This window comes from Gambusia affinis, linkage group LG01 (assembly GCF_019740435.1).
Source record: "Gambusia affinis linkage group LG01, SWU_Gaff_1.0, whole genome shotgun sequence".
NCBI lineage: Eukaryota > Metazoa > Chordata > Actinopteri > Cyprinodontiformes > Poeciliidae > Gambusia > Gambusia affinis.
In genome coordinates, this window is record NC_057868.1 from 37215731 (window position 1) to 37238314 (window position 22584).

At 37.1% G+C, this 22584-nt stretch overlaps 2 protein-coding genes and 1 non-coding gene across 4 annotated transcripts; 1 reads left to right on the top strand and 2 right to left on the bottom strand.

The window, feature by feature from the left end:
• The first annotated feature begins 360 nt into the window (after window positions 1-360).
• hipk1a (homeodomain interacting protein kinase 1a) lies at window positions 361-11433 on the top strand. 2 transcript variants are annotated; one of them, XM_044117266.1, is made up of 15 exons: window positions 361-698; window positions 2372-3105; window positions 3824-4197; window positions 4289-4412; window positions 5420-5539; window positions 5626-5712; window positions 5801-5982; window positions 6068-6218; window positions 7062-7266; window positions 7373-7491; window positions 7588-7736; window positions 8136-8288; window positions 9373-9528; window positions 10416-10612; window positions 11258-11433. In XM_044117266.1, the coding sequence occupies exons 1-15, from the start codon at window positions 659-661 to the stop codon at window positions 11416-11418; spliced, it is 2952 nt and encodes a 983-aa protein (XP_043973201.1). In that variant the 5' UTR covers window positions 361-658; the 3' UTR covers window positions 11419-11433. The 2 variants fall into 2 exon arrangements, with proteins under 2 accessions (XP_043973201.1, XP_043973192.1); XM_044117257.1 differs by having other exon boundaries at window positions 362-698; window positions 7585-7736.
• trnai-uau lies at window positions 6444-6517 on the bottom strand. The gene has a single exon. It is a non-coding gene; the product is annotated as a tRNA-Ile (tRNA).
• Window positions 11434-13301: 1868 nt separating the features above from the next.
• On the bottom strand, window positions 13302-21094 carry sdf4 (stromal cell derived factor 4). The gene is made up of 7 exons (XM_044117278.1): window positions 20885-21094; window positions 18360-18675; window positions 16178-16314; window positions 15990-16103; window positions 15745-15903; window positions 14829-15004; window positions 13302-14593 (listed from the first exon to the last, which is right to left on the bottom strand). The coding sequence occupies exons 2-7, from the start codon at window positions 18665-18667 to the stop codon at window positions 14417-14419; spliced, it is 1071 nt and encodes a 356-aa protein (XP_043973213.1). The 5' UTR covers window positions 18668-18675; window positions 20885-21094; the 3' UTR covers window positions 13302-14416.
• Between the last annotated feature and the right edge of the window lie 1490 nt (window positions 21095-22584).

Here is a 22584-nt window from a genome sequence, read left to right on the forward strand (position 1 = left end):
AAAAATAGGGTGATATTGATACAAAAAATATTTGAATTTCATATTTCAAAAATTATTAATTTAAGCAAAAAGTTGAATTTTTGTTTTAAATAATGTAATGGACAAAAGCCTTGTGAAAATTACAACGCTTTCGCCTAAATGATTACGACGGATAGGCCAAACTAAGAAAAAAAGAAAAAAAAAGAAAATTACGAGAATCATACGCGAACAATATTCGACTGTATGTGTGATTTGATTGAAGAAGAGATGAGGAAGATATGTGGTCGCAATAGACGATCTTTGGCAGTTTTACTACCATGAGTTTGCGATGAAGTTCAAGCGCTAAGAAGTGACTGATATGGCTAAAATAGACAATCTTTGGTTACTTCCAGTATGACTTGCAGTTGGTTTCGTCCGCAAGGCAGGAAGCAGGCCGACGATCCGTGAAGATGGTGCTCGGTCCAGGCTCCGCTGCTTATCGTAAAAATATGTGACATCTTCACTGTCACAGTGGAGGTTTTGCTCGTTGGATGCACGATGCGCCTGTGGACTCGGGTCAGATATGACTCGTAGCCGGCTGTTATTAGCTTAGCTAGTCCCTGCTTCGCTCGCTGCGCAGGGCTCAGCTGATTCGCTGCAGCGGCGCACAGAGTCCGGCTGGAATATGTTGAGGCCTTAGATGTCAGATTGGCGACGGTGTGCTCGTTCAACAAATCCAGGTAATGTCATCCTCTGTTGGTGCTTTATTTTATTCTGGCTCAGTAGACACTGGAGACGGAAATTTGTGTAGGTTCATGTGATATTGGTTGAACTTGACATAATGTATTGGTGTGCAGCTCTTTTCTTTGTAAGTACCTTTTCATCTACACTTACATTTGCTTTGAGCATAGCAACATTTAGTTTATTTTTTATATTTATTTATGTGCATTACTGTTGAATAGCAATAACATAAGTAATTTAATATTTTTGGTTTGTCCCTTGTGGGTTACTGGGGCAAAAATGCAGAGGGTTGCAGAGCATCACTCTTGCGTCTTTTGATATAAATGTCTTATAGCTTATTAAAACATACACCCAGGAAGTTAGCATAAAAAACTGGAGATTCCCTGCATGATAAGGTCTAAAAGGGATACTTGGGCTACTTCATTTTATGTGTACAAACACAAACGCACAGTAACGACATACTAAAATGGAAACGTTAATCAGTTTACCAGAACGTGGAAATTAGAGCTGCAGTAGTAAATCAAAAGTTTTATTCTGGTTAGTTCACAACTATTAACAGAAAAAAAAAATCACCATAACCTGATCTTGCAATTAGGAGAGGAATGATTTACATAAACACCAAATGAAAGATGGGGGTGGGGAGAGTGAGACAATTTGGTCACTGTGTACATTTAATTGAATAAACATTATGTTCAACACCTTAGAAAACCAAAACGTAGTAAACCGATAATATATAGCATTTTAGGACTTATTTCTAATTTTAACTCCGTGGGCCTCAGCTGAGATCTTTTCATCAGCCACATCATCTCAAGATTTCAGCAGTAATATTTCAACAGGTATTCTGTGCAGACATTTGCTAAATCTACAACAGTCATTTGTTTCTATTACAAATTATACTACACCTTTAGATTTGATTTCATTTGGGTGACAAAACACTTTATATATTGTTCAGCACAGCACTAGAGGTATTCAAAGTTTATTGTAATAAGTTTGAAATGTTAACTTTATAATGTAAGCATATTAGATAATAGTACCTAACACTGTCTGCAATGCTGAAAGTCTAAATATTTTAGACTAAAAAAAACTCAGGGCTGTTCAGGACTAGGCTAAAGTTAGGCTATGCTATCAATAGCGAAAGTGCTACTAATAGGAATTACTACTCCATTTATTAGTGTTTATTACACTAACAATAATAATTGGAAACTATATGCTATAAGGAGTTCGTTCTCTCATTCACTTAAATTCTAATATGTTAACATAAGAATGTTTACTTTCAATAGTGAACATTAAGTATTATGCAGGATTAGCATAAAATTAGTATAATACTTAAAACTTTAAATTTTCTAATATTTTGTTTTTCTTTGTCCCTACTACATAGAATAGTATAACAAGATATTATTACTGTCTCCTTTAGTTCATTTGTATTGGTTTTATCTTCAAAGTGTGCTGCTGGAAACATTTGATAAAAGGTTGCAATTACTTGAATTTTACTGTGAGAAAAATATACAAATCCTGGGCAAACTCCTAAGCCCCTGTGCCAATAGCTATCTTGTAGCTAGCTGTATTTTAAACGTGCTTGTAGTTAATTAAAAATAGAATAATTCAGGCCTTTTTCTGACATTTAAACCGAATTTGTTCAAAAGTATCCACTTTGTCTCAATCCCATCTGCAGAAATGTCCTCGCAGCTCCAGGTGTTCTCCTCCCCCTCTGTTTCCTCCAGTGCCTACTCTCGGCCAAAGAGGCTCAAAGTGGAGAACCCCAATTGGGATGTCTCCAACCGGTTGGCGGACAGTGGCTACTATCAGCAGAGCCCTTCGCAGGCAGCTGCCCCCTCCACTTCTGGCTCTAACTTTGACCTGGTGTACAATTCCAACCAGGTCCATCCCCCTACAGCCGGCTCGAGGGAGCAGACGGTGGTGCGAGCTGCAGACAGCACAGGAAGCGTTCGAGGACCTGCTTCCTCCTCCTCCTCTTCCACCTCTTCCAGCCGGCACATTAAGGATGCAGGCTCCTCCTCCCAACACTGCGAGCTTTACCAAAAACAGTACAGCTTGAAGAGGAAGAGCGAGGAGGTGGACAGCAGCGACAGCGTACAGATACTAGAGGAGCTTTCGGCACCTGTGGCGTCGAACCGTGCCGGCGGCGGCGGGGGAACCACCACAGCTCAGTCCATTGCTCACTCCACCTCCACCACCAAAAGTAGCAACTCCCACAGCGAGGGCGATTACCAGTTGGTCCAACATGAGATCCTGTGCTCCATGTCCAACAGCTATGAGGTGCTTGAGTTTCTGGGGCGGGGCACCTTTGGGCAGGTGGCAAAATGCTGGAAGCGGGGCACCAATGAGATAGTGGCCATTAAAATACTGAAGAACCACCCGTCTTATGCACGACAGGGGCAAATAGAGGTGAGTTTGTTGTGCTGAATATTTCAAATTTAGCAGTGTTGATAGATCGGTTGATCAAATATTTGAAGATTTAATTTTTGGAAAATTTAGATTTTTCCACCACTGCTCATTGTATTTTCATAGCTGAGTGATGTCAGCCCACTAAGGGCAGCATTAAAACATCACAAGCATGTTTTAAACCTTCTATTTATTTGGACTTTTAATTCAGGTCAACTCTATATTAAGTACAGGCTATGATTTTTTAATTTTAGTTATGAGAATAAAGTAATAGAAAATAATCTAAATTATGCAAGAAGTAGTAATTTTATGAGGACTACGGCATGGAATATAGCAAGTAATTTAAATGAGGATTGCTGAGCATTGTGCTTTGGTATAAGTTTTACAGATAATACTTAATAGAAATACTTAGTCTTTTACACATTGGCATGGAAAGTATGGAAATAATTTGAACAAACTGACAATACTTTCATAACTGATAATAAATAGAAACAGACAACTGTCCATTTTGAAGAAAGAACCACACAGACTTGTCAGATCTTGACATGAGCTTTTTTTCTTATTAAAACAACTTTTTTCTCTTGATCTTTAGACTTTTTAAGCTAATATCATGACTATAGTCTCATAATTAAACTAAACTTCTCACAGCCTGGTCCTAGTAATTATTTTGTAGTTGAGACCTTCTATGAATCGCTTATCCCCGTCTTTCCTCCACGGACAGGTGAGCATCCTTAGCAGACTGAGCACAGAGAACGCAGATGAGTTCAACTTTGTCCGCTCGTACGAGTGTTTCCAACACAAGAACCACACGTGCCTGGTGTTCGAGATGTTGGAGCAGAACCTTTACGACTTCCTGAAGCACAGCAAGTTCAGCCCTCTGATGCTGAAGTGCATTCGGCCCATCCTGCAGCAGGTCGCCACGGCGCTGATGAAGCTGAAGAGCCTGGGGCTGATCCACGCCGACCTAAAACCAGAGAACATCATGCTGGTTGACCCTCTGAGGCAGCCGTACAGGGTGAAGGTGATCGATTTTGGCTCTGCCAGCCATGTTTCCAAAGCAGTGTGCTCCACCTACCTCCAGTCCAGATATTACAGGTCAGGAATCTGATCCACACCAAAGGTTTCTTTAATTTCTAAGTTAATTCAGTTCATATGTGAATAACTTGGTGTAATTGTGTATATGCAGAGCTCCAGAGATTATCCTAGGTCTCCCTTTCTGCGAAGCGATCGACATGTGGTCTTTGGGGTGCGTCATTGCTGAGCTGTTTCTGGGATGGCCCCTTTATCCCGGTGCATCAGAGTACGACCAGGTCGTCTGCACCACCTGCACATGCTATGTACTGTAAAGGAGTTTTCATGTGCTTCCTGACCCATTCAGATCATTCAGGTTACATATTCTTTCAGGCTGAGGAACATTGGGCCAAATCTATTTATAATCAACAGAAAAAAATTGGTCTTCATAGATGTTTTTTGTTGACAGAGGGAATTGTATTAAAGATGACCTATTATGCTTCCTTGAACAGGTTAAGTTGACTCTGACTTAGGGGTACTTGTCACTTTAAATCCAAATAACTTTCTCTGCAAACAGAGGCACAATTGTACAAATTTGCATAGTTGAAAAGCAGAAGTAGAGCTTCCTACACAACCAACAAGAATGCAGCAAGTGGTTTCTGGATGATAAATCATCAATAGTCTTTTCCATGACATACAGTGGAAAAACCAGCTGACCAAATGTCCTGGAGCTCAGCATGGGTTGCTAGGTAACAGTTCAGTGCCCGTCAATTGTGACCTATGAATTGGGAGGTTTTTGAAAGGGCTTATTTTCCAGACACAAAAAAACATCAAAAAATTGATTGGCCTGTTTTTAGAAGCAGTTGAGACCCAACTAGAAGTATAACAACATGCAAAATTAGAATTTTGCATAATAAGTCTCCTTTAAACCTGTGGGTTGAGCTTTACTGTTTGTTCTACAGATCTGAATGGGTCAGTTGCACAGTGTAAAAATGTACTATGTCTGGAAATATTTCCATCCTGGGAAGCTTTTCACATTTTATGCACTTGGGGTGTTTTTGCATGAGTATAATTGATATGGGGGAAAACTTGTAATGTGTTTCTATAATCATTTTGTTGCATGCATTTGTATTCAATGCCCCTGAGCTACCGAATAGTACTGCCCTTGACTATGCTAGCATATTGTTTTATGCTGTTAACCAACTTTAACTGTATTCCCAAAAATACCTTGTAAGTCTTGGTGTTTTAAAGGAAAAAAAATGAGGCTGCATGTGTGTAAAGCTTCCTTGCACTGCTCTCTCCCCAGATCCGGTATATTTCCCAGACACAGGGTCTCCCAGCAGAGTACCTGCTGAGTGCAGGAACCAAGACGAGTCGTTTTTTCAACCGAGGCCCCGATTCGAGCTACCCTCTCTGGAGACTCAAAGTCAGTGCTTCCACTGTTTTTTTGTTTTTTTTGGCACAGTTTAGATTTATCTACAATATTAAGGAGTTCTTCTTCTTCCCCTGCAGACACCTGCTGAGCATGAGGCAGAGATGGGCATCAAATCTAAGGAGGCAAGAAAATACATTTTCAATTGCCTGGATGATATGATGCAGGTATAAATGTAAATTTATGATATGGTCATTGAGTTTTGGGTTGCCAGGATTGCTGTGGGATATTTTACAAATATTGACTCTCCTGCAGGTAAACATGACCAGCCTGGAGGGCACGGACATCCTGGCGGAGAAGGCCGACAGACGGGAGTTCATTGACCTGCTGAAAAAGATGCTTACTCTCGACGCAGACAAGAGGATCACACCCATGAAGACGCTGAATCATCCTTTTGTTACCATGACACACCTGCTGCACTTCCCCCACAGCTCACAGTAAACAGATCTATCAATCTAGATATGTTATAAACTTATTTTGCTTGCCAATTTATACAACTTTTTTTTTCTTTTCATCTACCAGTGTGAAGTCTTGTTTCCAAAACATGGACATATGCAAACGCAGATGTAGCGCATTTGAGAACGGGAAGAACATGTTTGCCAGCAGCAGCACTCCGAGCGCAGCCGCCAACCTAACTGTCACATTCAGCAGTCAGCTTAACCAACACAATCAGGTGGGAACGTCCAAATTTTTTATCTGCAGGGTTTTCTTAAATACATGGTAACTCATAATGTTGTATTTCCATGGATTTAAGAAAACTTACATGATCTTACCACAATGAAGATTTGAGTAAAGAGCTCATATTCTATTGTTTTTCAAAATCAATGTGCATAATGGTTTAATATACAGCCTCCTGCTATTATGAAGAATTGATTTCCTGAAGACTTTATATTTCAGTTGGCTAGTGTAGGGATTGAACCCACAACCTTGGCATCATAAGTACCCGACTCTGACCAGCTGAGCTAACCAGCCACACGTGATGCTGAGTTATCATCAATGTAAGAAAAACTTACATGATCTTGACAAAAGCAGTGAACTTCTAAAGTTTTTCAAAATGAACATGAATTATGGTTTAATTTGAAGCTTCCTTCTACTTTGAAGAGTTGATTTAGTGAAAGACTTTATGTTTCAATTGGCCAGTGTGGGGATTGAACCCATAACCTTGGCTTCATGAGTATCACGCTGCAACCAACTGAGCTAACCAGCCATACATGATTTTGTTTATTATTTTGTAATTATGTTTTTCAAAATCAACATGCTTAAAGGTGTGTTTTCCAGCAATATTTTATTTTGATGTATTGATTTTATTTTCCACCCTTTTTTTATTTTGATGTATTGATTTTATTTTTCAGCCATTTTTATTTTGAAGTATTGTTTTTATTTTCCACCCTTTTTTTATTTTGAAGTTTTGATTTTATTTTCCACCCATTTTTATTTTGAAGTATTGATTTTATTTTTTGTGTTGCTGTGCAGTGCCAGCTGATGTTTGAGAACATTTTTCTGTCGTGTCTCTCAGATGGCGTCCACAGGGGGACAGTCTCTGTCCCTCAGCAGCAACGTCCCGCTGCTTAACTATCAGCCGGGTCTCTACCAGCAGGCCACCATCAACATCCCGGGTCTGACCCAGCAGAGTGTTCCTCTGCAGACCCGACCCACCCAGCTCTGCGCCCAAACAGAACCGTTCCAGCAGACACTCATCGTCTGCCCTCCAACCATCCAGGGTGAGAGAATGTTTGGGTTTTGAAGAAGATTAAAATATTTTTCTTCTCCAATGCTCTCTAGTTCAGAAATAATTTCTTTTGGGATATGCTTGTTTTCTCCACCTAGGTCTCCAAACCACCAATAAGCCTTCTGGTTACCCAGTAAGAATGGACAGCTCAGTACCATTGGTCGCTCAGAACCAGTCCTCCCAGTCTCTCCACCTCCAGCCCAGCATGCTGACACAGGTGAGTCACCCTGCCTTCCAGAACCGATGTGAACTTCTGTGTTTAACTAAATGTTTTTTTTTGTTTTGTTTTTTTGTTTATGTGAATGAACAGCAGGGCTGGCCGGCAGGGACTCAGCAGATCCTCATCCCTTCTACCTGGCAGCAGATGCCTGCCATGTCCATCCACAACCCGGGCCAGGCCGTGGTGCCCGACTCGCCCGTAGGGGCTCCAGTGCCTGATGGCCAACAGGCTGCTGGGTGGAGGTAGGTTCAGCTCACGACTCCGCGATGTATGAGCACTTATAGACACGTTGCAATGTGACGTCACGTGCACAAAGTCCCGCAAAAAAACTTCTCGCCGACAATGACTGTCAACATAACATGCTAAATCTTAAATGCATGCGTGATATCGAAAAGATAAAGGGATGCAGTGCTTTGCTTCTAATTGCAATTCTTACAGCTCCACTTTTCTTTTTGTTAATGTTCTACTGCAGCAGCGCAGTAGTAAAACAGTAAAATGGAAAGTGAAATAATCGTCTTTTAGCCTTCCAGCGTTGTGCGCATGCAGCAAATTTTCCAGATCTAAACAATAATATACAGCTTGTCAATAATAAAGTTGTTTATAAGTTGTTTATAGAAGTTTTTTTTAATCCTTCCCCCCAGGGGTCGTCATGGTAACCAGTACGACGGCGTCAGCCAGCAGGACTCTGGCGTTAACCGTCATGCCAGCATGCAGAACCACAGCTCAGGGGCTGCTCACGCCAGATCTCAGCAGGGCAAGAGGTCGAAGGGCCGACATGCAGACAGCAGAGCCAGGTGTCTGAGTAGAATGAGAATATTACTGGATTTAAACTCACAAATATATACAGACCATACCAATAAATCAGAATATTATTGATCAGTAGATATAGATTAATTACACACAGATGGTTGTTTTCAATTCTTAATCATGAGGATTTTCTGTTTACAGATAAAAAGAAAACCTATAAGAATATTACATGAAACCAATAGTGGTGGTTTATGATGTGGGTTTAAAGTTTTATCACAATATTTTGTGCTGCTATTGTCATGGCGACAAAAGCGATGATAAGATCACTTTATTACCTTTTTAGGTAACTATGGTTGTGACTGCGTGAAACAACAATCATACACAAGTCTCATAAAGAAGTGTGACTTGAATTACTAAACTGCACACAGCAATATAGCAGTAATTATATATTCAAATATGTTGGTATTTATTGATAATCTTATTGAACAAACAGTGGAGAAAATAGTAAAAATAACAATCCGAACAGTTTTTGTTTTTGTTAATCATTAATTGGAATTTATGATAATGACTATAAATCAAAATTCTTGCCATATGGAAATTATCATGATAAATGATAAACGGTATGATAAATGCCCACACCTATTTTGAAAATAGAAGTGGATTTCAGACTTGCTTAATAATTATTCTGAAAGGTTCTCTTAATCTGACAAATAAGGTTCATTGGAACGCAGTCACAATACAATGACATTTAAATGCCTTTTAGAATAAAGTATTTTTAAAAATGTAATTTTAATAAATAATTTGGAGCAAATTTGCAACTAAGTATTCATGTTTTCAATCATGATTTATGTAAAATCTGTAGAAGTGTGCTTTACCCATTAATTTAGTGCTTTAAACAAAACAATCAGAAAGTTTTCCTAATATTGTTGAGGCTTTAAGATTTTATGGCTCCCACAGTCCGAAAATATAATTTTTTCTAGAAAGTGTAACATATGCAGGCAACTGATTTTTCAAGAAAATATCAAAGAGGTCGCAGGGACAGAACAACTGCATTGTGGATAATAAGAACAGCTTTAGTCCTTGTATCTGAAAAGTTTTCTTGTTGACAATGCTCTTTATCCTCCCCTTCAGGCTGCATTCAGCTTCCACAGTCGTCCACAGCGCTTCTTTCCCCGGTGACCAGTCTCAGCCCATCGTTATCTCTGACACGCCGAGTCCCGCCGTCAGCATCATCACCATCCACAGCGACTCGGAGGACGAGGGCGAGACGAAGGTCATGGCTGCCTGGTGAGCTGAACTTGAGACGTAACCTTCACAAATATGCTTTTCAAGATCCTTGTTTTACATCAACCCTCAAATATCCAGAGACAGTTTTGTTTACTTTGTGTTTAGGACTCCAAAGCCAAATGATATGAAAAGTAAATGCAGGGAATTGGAAAGTGTTATTTACGATTGAAACCAGGTATTATCACATTCATCGTATTATCTACAATGGCATATTGTGACCATTGTTGATAGAAAATAAGGAGTACATTTCTGGCAAAAAACTGAGTTTTTTTTCTATTTCAGAAATGTCCTTGTTTTATTTCTAGAAAATTTCTGAGATTAATTTCAAAATTTCTGTTTTTTGCCAAAATGTACTTCTAGACAATTTTTTCCTTTGACTTTCTGTGCATATTGTGTTTAAACGTACATTTGAGAAAGAAGCTAATTTAACTTAGCATGATTGGTTTGGATTGTTTCAATGAAAGGAATATTTATTATTCATAATAACCTACTGATCTGTGTAATTAAAATAAAGTTTGTTTTATACTTTAAACTTTAAGCAAAGTTACTGAAATTGGGGAATTTGAAATGTGTTTTGTCGTCGGACCAGTCAGGTGTATAATCTGAGTGTGAGAGAGATTTTTCAAAACATACAATTTTGTAATGTTTTAGTTTATTCTGCTGTAGAATCTCAAATACAATCATAAGACATAATTAATAACATTAACAAATTATGTTGTGTAATAGTGAATTAAAACTGTCTTCTTTGGTTAATTTTTATTGTTTTAATATCCAAAGTGTTGGTGCTGGAAAAGTTAGAAAACTTATCTTCAAAATGCTTGAAAAGTGCTCGAGTTCACCTGTGAGAAAAACATACAAATCCTGTAAATGGTGCTTCACTCTTGCAGCTCCGGAACGAGCCAGAGAACAAACGTGATCAGCTGTGTGACGGTGCACGACTCCCACGACTCCGACTCTTCCAGCACCAGCAGCCCGCTGAGCCCTGAGACCAACTCCCAGCCCTCCAAGTCTCTGGCCGTCGTCATGCCCTCTGTGAAGCCTCAGCCTGCTGAGAGCGCAATCACCAAGCCAGCAGCAGCCCCAGGTCCAGTTCACCCTGTTATTTATTAAGAATACACCCTTTTTAAAAAAAAATCTTCTAGATACTGCTTGCATCAGCTTAAGGCTGGGTGACACATAGATTTGATCAATGAATCAAATTTTTTGATTTTTGGAAATTCAGGATTTTTTTTCTCATCTTTTTGCACATACTATTTTTTTAGGTCAACTTCATGACAAAGTATCAGATTTATTTAATTCAAATATGAGAATAAAGTTGTAATATGTGGAAAATATAGAAAGTCTTTTTTATTAACAACACAAAATATAACAAAAAACTAAAATGTTACTCTGTTATAAGTTTTCTAGATAATATTTAATATCAAATTATTATGTGTAGAAGGACTTTGAAATGATTATGCAAACAACTGAGTCTATTTCACACAAACTGATGTAGTCACGTCAAATCCTGCCTTTTTCTGCTAATATTGTGTCTATGTTGTCATAGATAAACAACCTCGTCTCTGTACTCTATCTTAAAACTCACACAAAGGATGATTGAAATGAAAGACAATTTTGAAAATATCTTTGATTTAATTTAATTGATTAAATCGGATCTGGTATAAAAAAGATTTTATTCTAAGCCTTATTGCCCAGCCTCTCAGCTTCCTCTCTGGCTCTGCACCAACAGATCCTGCAGTCGGAGCTTCTGCTAAGTCCAAGAGGGCGTCGGCTCAGTCGTCATGCCGATCAGGAGATTCCAGCACCGATCGCCATCAGCGCGCAGCATCCAGCAGAGCTCAACCTCTTAACCTCAGTCAGGTAGCAGCGATTTCAAAACCATCATCATAATTACAAAAATATACACAACCCTCAAGCTTTGTCATGTTAAGTTAATTTTTTGGGGAGATTCTATGTGATCCTCAGCACAAGATAGTGCATAATCTTAAAAAGGAAAAAATGCCATCCATTGGTTCTTTAAAACCCCTAAATAAAATTGAATTAGGCTAATTAAGAAATAGGCCTGTCATAATAACACAGTTGGTAGATGATAAATTGTCCCAGAAGGTACTGCAATAAACAGCATGCTTGTTTTAAGACCATTTTCAAGACGTGCAATGATAACGCAAGCACAACCTCTCAAAGAGCAATAAACTTTAATTTTGAAAGAAATTTTAACACCATAACTGGAAGACATTTTAAATACCCCAAATAAATAAAACGACAGAAGCAACAAGTAAAAAGGATTATGAAGTTGCTGTAAACAAAATTGTCTATAAAAAAAGGGATAATTGTAACCAAAGCACCAGACAGAAGGCTTTATTTTAAGATGTTCCAGTAATGAATGTAGTGTGTATGTATTTTAACTTTTAATCAAAAACAAAAAAAGTTAACATACCGTGCTGTGTACTGATGTGTCGGTGTTTTATATGTGACTGAATACAACCTTTGGGGTCAAAGGTTAATTGTATTGAAAGACGCCGTGTGTTATGGATGAATTCAGGACTTAAACATCCCGTAGAGGCCACGTTATGGGAGTAGATCTCAGCAGAAGTTTGTAACCGGTTCTTCAGTCAGATTTGAAATTTATACAACACACGTGTTCATTTTTTTGGAAGAATGTTTGTTTTTGTTTTGTGAAGTGGTGTCTGTGAAGTAAACTGTCCAAACGTCTTAATCAGGTAGAAGTCTGTAGGGAAAAAAAATTACTGCATTTGATTTGACGCAAACCTGACAATGAGAATTAACTAAAAGATAAATTAATGTTCAGATGCTGCTGTTTCAAAGCGAAGCATCAGTTTGTTAATGTGATGGCTGTCTGTACATTAATGTGCAACATTAGAGAGAAACACAGTGATCCTGGACCTGTATGTATGCAATAAAATCTCAAAAATATAAATCTGCCTCTGTGATTTTAAAGGAACAGTTCAACATTTCTTTCTAAAGCGAGGTTCTGCGGATTGTTATAAGCCAAAGATATCTTACCTGTCGCTGTCATCTTTAGCCACTAAGATGTAACTGCTGCAGATCATCTGCACTGGTGTATTTTTCTAAACATTTCTGTAAAGTTTAACAAGTTAAACATTTTTCTCTGCAATTGGTAGTTAATTTCCATACTGAATTGAAGACTGGGAAGTTTGTGCATTTTGTTTCTATAAAGAATTTTATGTGAATGTGGAGTAAGTATGAATCTGTACAATGCATATTAGGGGCATTGGATATTTTTTAAAAAGTACATTTCCTCCAAAAATAGAAGTGTTGATCTTAAATGTTCTAGAAAAAAACTTGGAAATTTGTTTGAACAGAAACTTATGGCAAAAATCAACAGTGATTTCAAAAGGGCATTGATGAAAGTATGTAAAAAGAAGTATTAAACAACTACAATATAGCCGCACTTTAAAAAATTAATACATTTAACAATGAGTTTACAAATATGGTTTCACTGATTTACAATTTAAATTGTTACGATTGTTTTTGGGAGAAGTCAGTTAATGGTAGAAAAAAAGAATACATTTAAACTTGTATTTAATATATAAGTAGAAACGTGTATCAGTGTAGACAGTAAATCTAGAATGTTGTCAGTTTTATAATAGAATAAAAGATTCAGATTTCATTGAAAAAAATGCACTAATTTTTAACTTAATATGTTAACTACAGGATTAATACAGATTTCTAAAGCTTCTTTTAGCAGTTTGCTTCTTTACACAGAAAATAAAGCCATTAAAAATATTGAGTTGTGTTTTGGTTGATAAATGTTTATTTGTTGTACATTTTAAAAAGCCAAAACATTCTGTTATTATAAATCTTATTTTACAATCGAATCGAGGGCAGCACAACTGAGGACAGCACAACCAGCAGCATATGGACTCCAACGCTTCATGTGGACTTAATTTTTTTCTTCATGCACTTAAAAAATAAACAAAACAGAGAATTTCACAGAAACCTGAATAATTATGAGGAACCAACACAAGGACACCCAAAGTAAATAAGTGCAAGGCATTAAAACATTCAAAATTAAACAAGTCAATAAATAAAATCCATCTTCATCCACATGAATAAAAGTATAAAGAAGTTAAGCTCCTGTTGGAAAAGTCAGAGCTTTAATCATTATAAAAGAAAATAGACATGTTGCATACAGATGCAATTTATTTTTCTGTTCATCAAAGTAACAACCACTGGTAATATATTAATTTCTTTCTTAATTATTTTTTATAATTAGCTAGTTTGAATGAATATCTATGTGATATCTATATCTATCTATATATATATATATATATATATATATATATATATATATATATATATATATATATATATATATATATATATATCTATATTACTGATGCAGCTTTTAGGAACATTAACAGGTTTTTAATCAATCCAATTATTCCTACTGTGACACAGAAGAGCATCAGAAATTAATTTTAGAAAAAACTCAAAGCAATGACTTATAAATGAGACTAACTGTCCATATTACATCCAATTAGCTCTGTTCTCTCCAACAAACATGGCTATGCAACAAATGTCAATATTTACACAGTATATAGACATGCTGGTGAAATGGCTGCACCACCCAACACAAACAGTACCATCTGGGCTAAAATTCATCATATACACACATTTCACAATTTAAGAAATTTATTTGGAGAAGACAAAATCCCCAAATTACCGTTTGATGTTGCACAGAAAGTACATCGTGTTAACTTTCAATGTTTGGGGGAAAAAAGCCAGTGATGGGATAAAACAAACAACAGATCCTGACTTGTCCCTGAATCAAATTTAGGAGGTTTGTGTGTGTGTGTGTGCGTGTGCGCGTGTGTGTGTGTGTGGAGGAGGGAAGGTTTTGTGCTCAGAATTCTTCATGCACGTTTTTGGCGTAATCCATGAGCTTGCTGCCGGTGAAGTATTCGCTGTACCTCAGGATTTCTTCCAGCTCCAAACGGTGGTTCTGGTTCTCGTCTGCAACAGCAATCATCTGCTTGGCCTCGTTCAGAGCGTTGTGCTCGTTCATCGGGTCCATGTACGCCTGGGAGACAGAGACGGGAACATTTAGAACACCCTTTTTAAAATTTGAGCCATTTGAGCAAAATTATAGAAAAGAAATTTTGAAAGCATTGTCAGTGGTGACCACCATGACCTAAAATTATAGTTATGCTAAACCTGAAACATTAGTAATAAACATTAATTGCACCAATACTAAAGTGCTATAGCAACATAGTAATCAGTGGAAGATAATGTTAAAGTGACCTTCTGTGACTCACCTCCAGCTCATTCATGGTTACGATGCCATCGCGGTCCGAGTCAATGACTTCCTCAAACTCCTTCTTTCTCTCTTTGACCCAGTCGTCGTCGATGTCCTGTCCCTGCTGGTTCTCCACGGTGCCCACAGGTAGAGAGATGAACTCCGACAGGGTCAGCTTCCAGTCTCTGTCCTGGTCTGAAGAAGAAACACAGGACACCTTTAAATTACACTCAGCATAGCTTAAATCAGGGATGCACTGATTCACTTGGTTCACTTTTGATACCAATATCTAAGGCTTAGTATCGGCCGATACCGATCCGATACCCAAAAAAAAGTTGAATTGACAAAAACGAAAAAAAAATGAATTGACTATCTTGGTCAAACAAGTAAAAAATAAATTGCAACAAACCTTTCAAATGGTTCAGAAAGGGCAAATAGGAATTTTAAATATAATGTAAAATATCTAATAAAACACATTGCTCAGAGCATAACTCATAGAATTAGCTTGAATACTTCTGCACATTGTCACTGACATCTGAGCTGGATTTTTTTCCGATATTGGTACCGATCCAGATATTAATATCTGATTGGTGAATCTCTAGCTTAAATTATCCTTCGTTATACAGTAATTATTAAAACCAGAGAGCATTTTAACATCTAATATTTCAACGTCATTTATTTATAGAAACTGAACCAGCTAGACCTTTACCAGTGGTTCGAGGTTAAATTGCAGCACCACAGCCAATCAGCAGCTATTGTAAAAAAATAAAACATCTAGAAACATTAAAAATTAGCATTTTTAAAGATTGCAGCAAGTCTGGTTCCTTGATACCAAAACAAAACAGCCTTTTACATTTAATTTCCCCATCTGTGTTAGCTCCAATGAAGACTTACAGCAGGTTTATGTAACAAAGATTTAGAAAATGTTAGCATACCCAAGTCTCGCACTATTTCCTTCACCATGTATCTGAGCATGCCTTTGCTGTGCTCAGGGTGGAGGAAGGAGAGAAACTCCTCTTCATCCAGCCGCTTGTCAGCAGGAGGATTATCGGCTTGAAACCAGCGGTCCTTTAGGCTCTCCAACACCTCCTGAGCTGCAGGGATAAAAACAAGAAAAACGGTTTATAACAAAGATATAAAGCCTTTCGTCATTTAACACCAAACCATTAAAACTACTTACTTTCCTCGTCCAGTTTCAGCTCTTCCTTCTTCTTTATTTTATCAGTAACCTCTGTTTCATTAAAACCTTTGCTGGCGAGAAACTTGACTTTGTACTCATTCCATGTTACGTAACCTAAAAATAGCAAAAACAAACAACTATTTAGCTCATGAGTACATTTTAAATATTTATCAATCTGAGAATCTCACCGTCCCCATCTGGATCAACGGCCCGGAAACTGTTCTTGTTCTCCTCCACGGCCTCCTTGAAGTGCTCCTTCGTCTTCTCCATGATCCAGTGCTGCATCTCCTTGGCACTCACACTCCGATCCTTGTTGACATCAACTCTGGAACGAGAGAAGTCACAAAAGAAAAATCTTAAGTCTTAACTTTTTCTCAAGCTTATAAAACAAAAATAGCAACAATGGGAACAGAAAAGGTCAACTAGGATGCCCTTCCTGGTTCAGAGGTATAAGAGTCTCAGTCTGTATCGATCATATCTGAAATACTGCCAAACTGGTGGCATGACCTTTGCTGTTTTATCCACATTTTTCACTCCACACTGTTTATTTTTAAGTAGCATTGAGGCACAGTGGCAAAACCTTAAACTGCTGCTGTGCCAGTTACTCAAAAGGTTGTTGCTAAGTAACCAAAGAGTGAGTGAGCTGGTAGGTAACCAAAGAGTGAGTAAGTGAGTTAGTTAATGCCGCTAACCTGGCCATTAGAGATTGAGCTATTAAAGTTTTCCTCTGCCTACATCTCCCAGAATGCTGTGTGGCTTTCATATGCCTATATCAACATCTATTGTTATTGATTTATTATCCAGTCGTAGTCAGATGAATAAAACTTTGCAGGGTTCGTATGCTTTAATCATCAGAATAAAATCAAATTAGTTGCCGCCCTCGCTTGATTGCACCTTTTTACATCACCATCATTACTCCAATTTGTCGCCGTTTCTTGCCATGCTGATCATTTTACTACCTCAAATATTTGACGTTAATGTGGACGCTCCACTGTCGGCAATTAACTGTGTTTGCCTGCTTGTAAAAACCTGTTTAATCTGTCGAAATGGCCAATATAAAAATTTTAAATATAGCACATGAAAACCAAGCAAGACAGAGGAGCAGTGCCTATCTATTTTATATCTCGTCTTTCTGTTGGTCGTTCCACCATCTTCCCTGTTTAAGACACTCTTAAATTCACTAAAGTTTCTCCTCACAACTCCAAACATTTTGTCATATTAGGATTTCTCTTAAAGCCTAAGATGCTTTGTGAATAAATTTGATCTTACCGAGGTAAAACTCCAAGAAAATTTGTCAAGTTTATTTGTTCAGCACATTTCATCAACAAGGCAGTTCAGAGGGCTTTACATGATAAAAACGAAACACAAGCAATTATGAGACACACAAAAAACATTGCATTTTGTCAAATGCCATCATCACAATCCCTATGAATAGTTAAATTTAAATTATTACAATTTGGGAAATTCAAATAACTGTCCTTAAAAGAGGCCAGTAGAAGCTACTTTTAGTATTTTTGAGAATACAGGCTCTAAACTGAAGTTTCTGTGGTTCAAGATTTCATCACTTAACTGTCATAACTGTCACTTTTGCAAAGGTGTAACAAACACTAAGAAAACAAGACAACTGACACTGTAGAGGTCTGAAATGCGACTAGTTATTAGAAGTGATACATTACTTTGTTTACTCTGCAGGTTGTTCTTGGACTCTGACAAAACAATTCTTTCTTCAGAAAAAATTGCACAAATTTCATTTAACGGCGTCATTTGTAAGAAATCCATGGAATCCATTTAGGTCATCAGGTCATCACGTTTCAAAAATGCGTTTTTTTTCTCTTTGCTAGACTGATTTCGGCTGAATTTAAGAGAAAGTTAAAAACATTTTTGTTTCTAAGTTGTCACGTTAATTAAAGGTGAACCAACACAACAGATTTACCTGGAATACAGACGTACGTGTGTGGTTACTGAGCTGGCCCTTTAAATTTTCCTCCACCATCATCTTCTGTGCAACATAAATGAGGTCTGAAGCAAGCAGAACTGTGACTCTGCATTTACAAAACCACAGTATTTCTGCAGTATTCCAATATTGCAACACACCCCTAACTAGATTCCTTGGCTTTAACTTTGGCTGTATTACAGTTTTTATGTTGTATAACTGACCTTTCTGCTGTTTTTATCTTATTGGTTATCTTTCAGCTTCCATCGCTGATTCCCCTCATGAAGAACAGTAAAGGATACTCTTTCGTTTCAGTATTGAAATGTTTAGCAATTTCAGCCGTGACCTTCAGTGTTACAGCAAACTGATCTTATCGCGCCTAGCTCAGAAATACAGAAACTCCAAGCTGACTAGAGTGCCAGAAATACATTTCTTACTTGGTAAAAATCTCAATGAGCTTCTTTCTGTTCCGCTTTGGCTCTGAATCCTCTTCAAAGTTGTCCATCTCTTTCCCCAGGAACACTTCCTGGTGGAAGTCCTTGTTAAGGTGGCCATCCATTTCCATCTTTAACCCATTCAGGTGGTCCGGTGGAAGGATCTCGTTCTCATCCTTAGAGGCCAGAGACTTATCCTTGGAGGATGACATGTTGGCTGGACGCGCGTGTACATCTAAAGTTAGCAGGAAGTAGAAGAGCAGAGAGAGAGCCAGGAGGTTCCTGGACCACAGATCTCGGCAACGAGCCATGATAGCTCCTGGAAAAACATGAAGGCAAAAGCTTAACCAGATCAGCTTTGAGAAATTGAACAAAAAATATATACAGTTTTTAGAAATAAAATAGAATCATCTCTAGATATGCCTCAGAAATTTAAATAAACTATGGGTTAAACAGAATAATTGTGACTAATCAATTACTGAAATAATTGTCAACTAATTTAGTAACCGAATAATTGTAAATTGGAGCATACAGACTCAAAAAGGGGCCATATGCTGAAAGAGCATCATACTCAGAGCAGCAGTTAGGCCAAAACTGGACAAAAATATAAAGATTTGCTGCTTTTACCAGAAAAGTATCTTAATATGTTCTAACTAGAACTCCTAAAGTGGACAGGTTTCAGGTTCACCACCTTCAAACGCTGAAAAAGAAAACAAAACAAAAAAAAAAAAGAACTCAAAACAGTAATTAATAATTGCTATCCAATTATTAATCCAAAAATAGTCAACAGATCAGCCTTGAACTCTATTATTAAGGCAAACAAATAAGGAGCTTATATTTTCACATGTTAGAAGTATTATTATTTTTTTTTTTTGCTACAGCTGTATCCTTTGTTACAAAAGATACATCTGTAAAGGATGCAACTGTAAAGTAAAGCTGTGATTGCATTTTAGGCAATAAAATGTTCATTTTCTTACTTAAAAACATTTTTGTTTATTTGCATGCTTTTATGTATTTCAAACATTGGAAGGCTCCACATCTGCATTTATCTGGTTAATTGTCAGAATACTCAATAACTAAACTAATCATTAGTGGCAGCCCTAAAATAAATATCCCTTTTATTCCAGATTAATATTTAAAACACACACACACCCACACCCACACACACACATATGTATAAAATTGCTTTTATTTCAAAACCTCTCCTCCTGTGAGTTGGTGTGAATTCAGAGTCCAAGTAAATTGTGAAACAAGATGGTAGAATCTAGGCGGGCTGACATCACTCTTAACTGCGGACACCAATTTTTCCAAAATTTAAACATCAAACAGCTAAATCAATTAATTTTCACAGTCATTGACAACATAAAAAAGTTCAGGAATAGGGGTAGGACAGGTTATTATTTCTAAAATGTCTCTGTCTAGATGCAGATAGACATTGAAATTGTATTTATTCAGTTTCTCCAAAGTTTTTAGTTTTCTTTATTATTATTTTCCTTCAAAAAGGTGGAAAAGAATTCATATCTAATTCAATTCAAAATCTACGACTGTAAACTGAAAATGCTTTAATACATTCAAAAAACTATAGGTGCAAAAAAAATTAAAGTTTTCTTTTTGATATCCTTAAATCTTATAGTCATTTATGTTGTTCATGACAGCAATATATTATTATTACTATTCTTCTGGTGATTTACACAATTAGAGTTCAGCTTTTCATAAAATTGTTATTTATGCAATTTAATTTTTGTAGATTGTACATTCATCATTGATCAAACTGTTGCCTTAACTTTAATGCCGCATTCACGTCTATTCGGAGTTTTCTGTACCTCAACACGCCCACTGAAAAATCCCACTTGTGAACCCTTATTCAGACTGTCTTTGTGTGACAGGAAAAAACTTAAACAAACAACAACAAAAAAGAAAAAAAAAAAACAAATTTTAAAACCTAAATACTCCGTCCGATAATACTATTGTTTCAACAGTGTTTGAACGGAACTTAATTCTTCCCTACCCAAGCAGACTGCAAAGCTATCTCAACCCTGATCCTACTTGAACACTACTAAAGTAGTTGACGAAAGGCTTTATTTTTCTCAGTTTTTTATTAAAGGCACAAGAAAATCTCAGCTAAGTAAACTAAGTAAAGACGCCTTTAATGTCTTGTTTGTGATCTAATTTACAATCAATAATTGATTTTGAACATTCCATATGTGATGGGTTTTCAGCCCAATTCACAAGGTCAAAACTTAAACTGATCCTCCAACTGTTTATATAGTACTACTGCAGTAATAAACAAGCACAAAAAGCAAAACAATTTTTGTGGCACGCAGTTCGAATTACTTTCAACCGTAAGTGAAGTACAATCGTGGTCACTAGCTACATTAGCGCCTTCTCTGTCAGCAAATAGCCTCAAATATCCACCTGGCACTAAAATGCCATTTCCAATTATAGTAAAAGTGACTTTCAACGACTCTACGGAAGACTGGAAACACATCAGCAGCTAGCTAGCGTTGATGTTTGATAGTTCCACAGACCTGCGGTAAGCCAGTCAAGATGTCACTCTGCGATTCCGGAGTTAAGTGATCGTCCGACACAAACCCTCTAAAAAGTGTAGTGCAGTTCTGTCTACGTCAACAGAAAAGAAACACAAGAGGAAGGATGAAAAATGGTGTCGATTTCCCGATAATTTCCCAGGTCGCTCAGTTGAACTGGTTAGCGGCTAACACTGTTCTAATGAATTATGTAACCACTCGTATTCGGAGCTACCACTTCCGGAACAGCATTTCAAAACAAAATTAATGGTAAGTTTAAGTTCAACAATTTGTAAATGGTATTATAAATGCTAATATAATAAAAACTAATTATGTGCCAATGAAAAAAGATTGCGAGACATCCTTTACGTAAAGATTTTATGATAGTTTTGCCTCACATGGTTGTTTACGGGCCCAGGAGGCAGACAACGGTCATCTGGCCTCAACTTATGGTGGGTATTTAAAGTTTTCAGTTTTGTCGACTAGTAAGAATTTTAATTTGTCGTTCTCACGACAAATTCAAATTATTGAGATTTTAAAAAAGACAAAACAAACTGGCAGCATTGTTGGAGTTATTCTATGTTTGTTACATGAAAGCATAAATAAATATCAATAAATTCAAAAATATGGTAAAATACAGTTAGTTTGTGCAGTTAAGTGATACAATTCACACTTATTCATGTGACTGGTGCAACTGATGTTGTTTTTTTTTTTAATTATTTTTATCATAAATAGTTCAACAAAATATTGTCATATCGTCCAACCCTATTTCAATTTTTTTAAATAATGAAAATAATATCCATGTATTTTGTTAATGAATCATAAAATGAATGAAAGTAAGTATCAAATTTAAGCATCTTTGAAATCTACATTTTCGTTCTCTGTTCCTCTGTAGAAAATGCACTTTGTCCAATTCATGTTTTTTTTTTTTCAGTAAAAGTGAAAGACTGAATTTTTTTTAGTACTCTTGTTTTATAATGTAAAACTACTTCCGGATTTCTGTTGCATAGGCGAAACTTGAAATTGTACCTTACAGCTTCCTACTACGTTTACCCAGCTGTGCCAGCGAATACAGGTTGAGATGACGCATAGTGTGTACTTCCTTTGGCTTCCTCTAGATGTCCCTATTTTCAAATTTAATGCCATAGGAGCAAACAGACCAAGCTGTCTGAAATTGCAAGTTAGAAAGTGAAAACCAATACACTAATTATTCCAGAAACTTCCATTTACGCAAAAATAAAAGATTATTGTATCTGAAAAACACACATAATTTCCTAAGATTAGAATTGTATTCAGGGAAATTTATAAGATGTGTGTATTTTCTAGAGAAAGGTCAATGAGCATCATTAGGGATTAAAAATAAGGGCTCAGGATGGAATATGCTCCCATGTGGATCTCTGGAAGTTTTTCTGAACTTGTGGTGACTTAAAACTTTATGTTTGTTTCTATTTCCATCCCAGATCTAAACACAAGAGTTTGAAAGAGAAAGCTATTTCTGAGCCAAAATGACAGATACAATAATTCATGCAAGCAACACACATAACTTTATTGTCTGCCAAAGAGCCTTCTCATCTCAACCATTTCATCTATGAGATAAAACAGAGTAAAGCAGAATAAGCTTATATGGTTGCCAACAGAGAGAGGCAAAGCAAAAAGAGAGAGAGAGAGAGAGAGAGACTGGGTAGGGGGGTGGGAGGGAGAAA

What these genes read in the sequence shown, in the direction of transcription:
- sdf4 (XM_044117278.1), bottom strand. Translation starts at nt 18,667, where the DNA reads ATGGCTCGTTGCCGAGATCTGTGGTCCAGGAACCTCCTGGCTCTCTCT. An exon ending in CGTTGATCCAGATGGGGACG is followed by an intron (nt 16,104 to 16,177) that starts GTGAGATTCTCA and finishes TGCTATTTTTAG; the next exon opens with GTTACGTAACATGGAATGAG. An exon ending in GGAAATAGTGCGAGACTTGG is followed by an intron (nt 15,005 to 15,744) that starts GTATGCTAACAT and finishes TTTCTTCTTCAG; the next exon opens with ACCAGGACAGAGACTGGAAG.
- hipk1a (XM_044117257.1), top strand. Translation starts at nt 659, where the DNA reads ATGTCAGATTGGCGACGGTGTGCTCGTTCAACAAATCCAG. An exon ending in TGCTCGTTCAACAAATCCAG is followed by an intron (nt 699 to 2,371) that starts GTAATGTCATCC and finishes TCCCATCTGCAG; the next exon opens with AAATGTCCTCGCAGCTCCAG. An exon ending in CACTTCCCCCACAGCTCACA is followed by an intron (nt 5,983 to 6,067) that starts GTAAACAGATCT and finishes TTCATCTACCAG; the next exon opens with TGTGAAGTCTTGTTTCCAAA.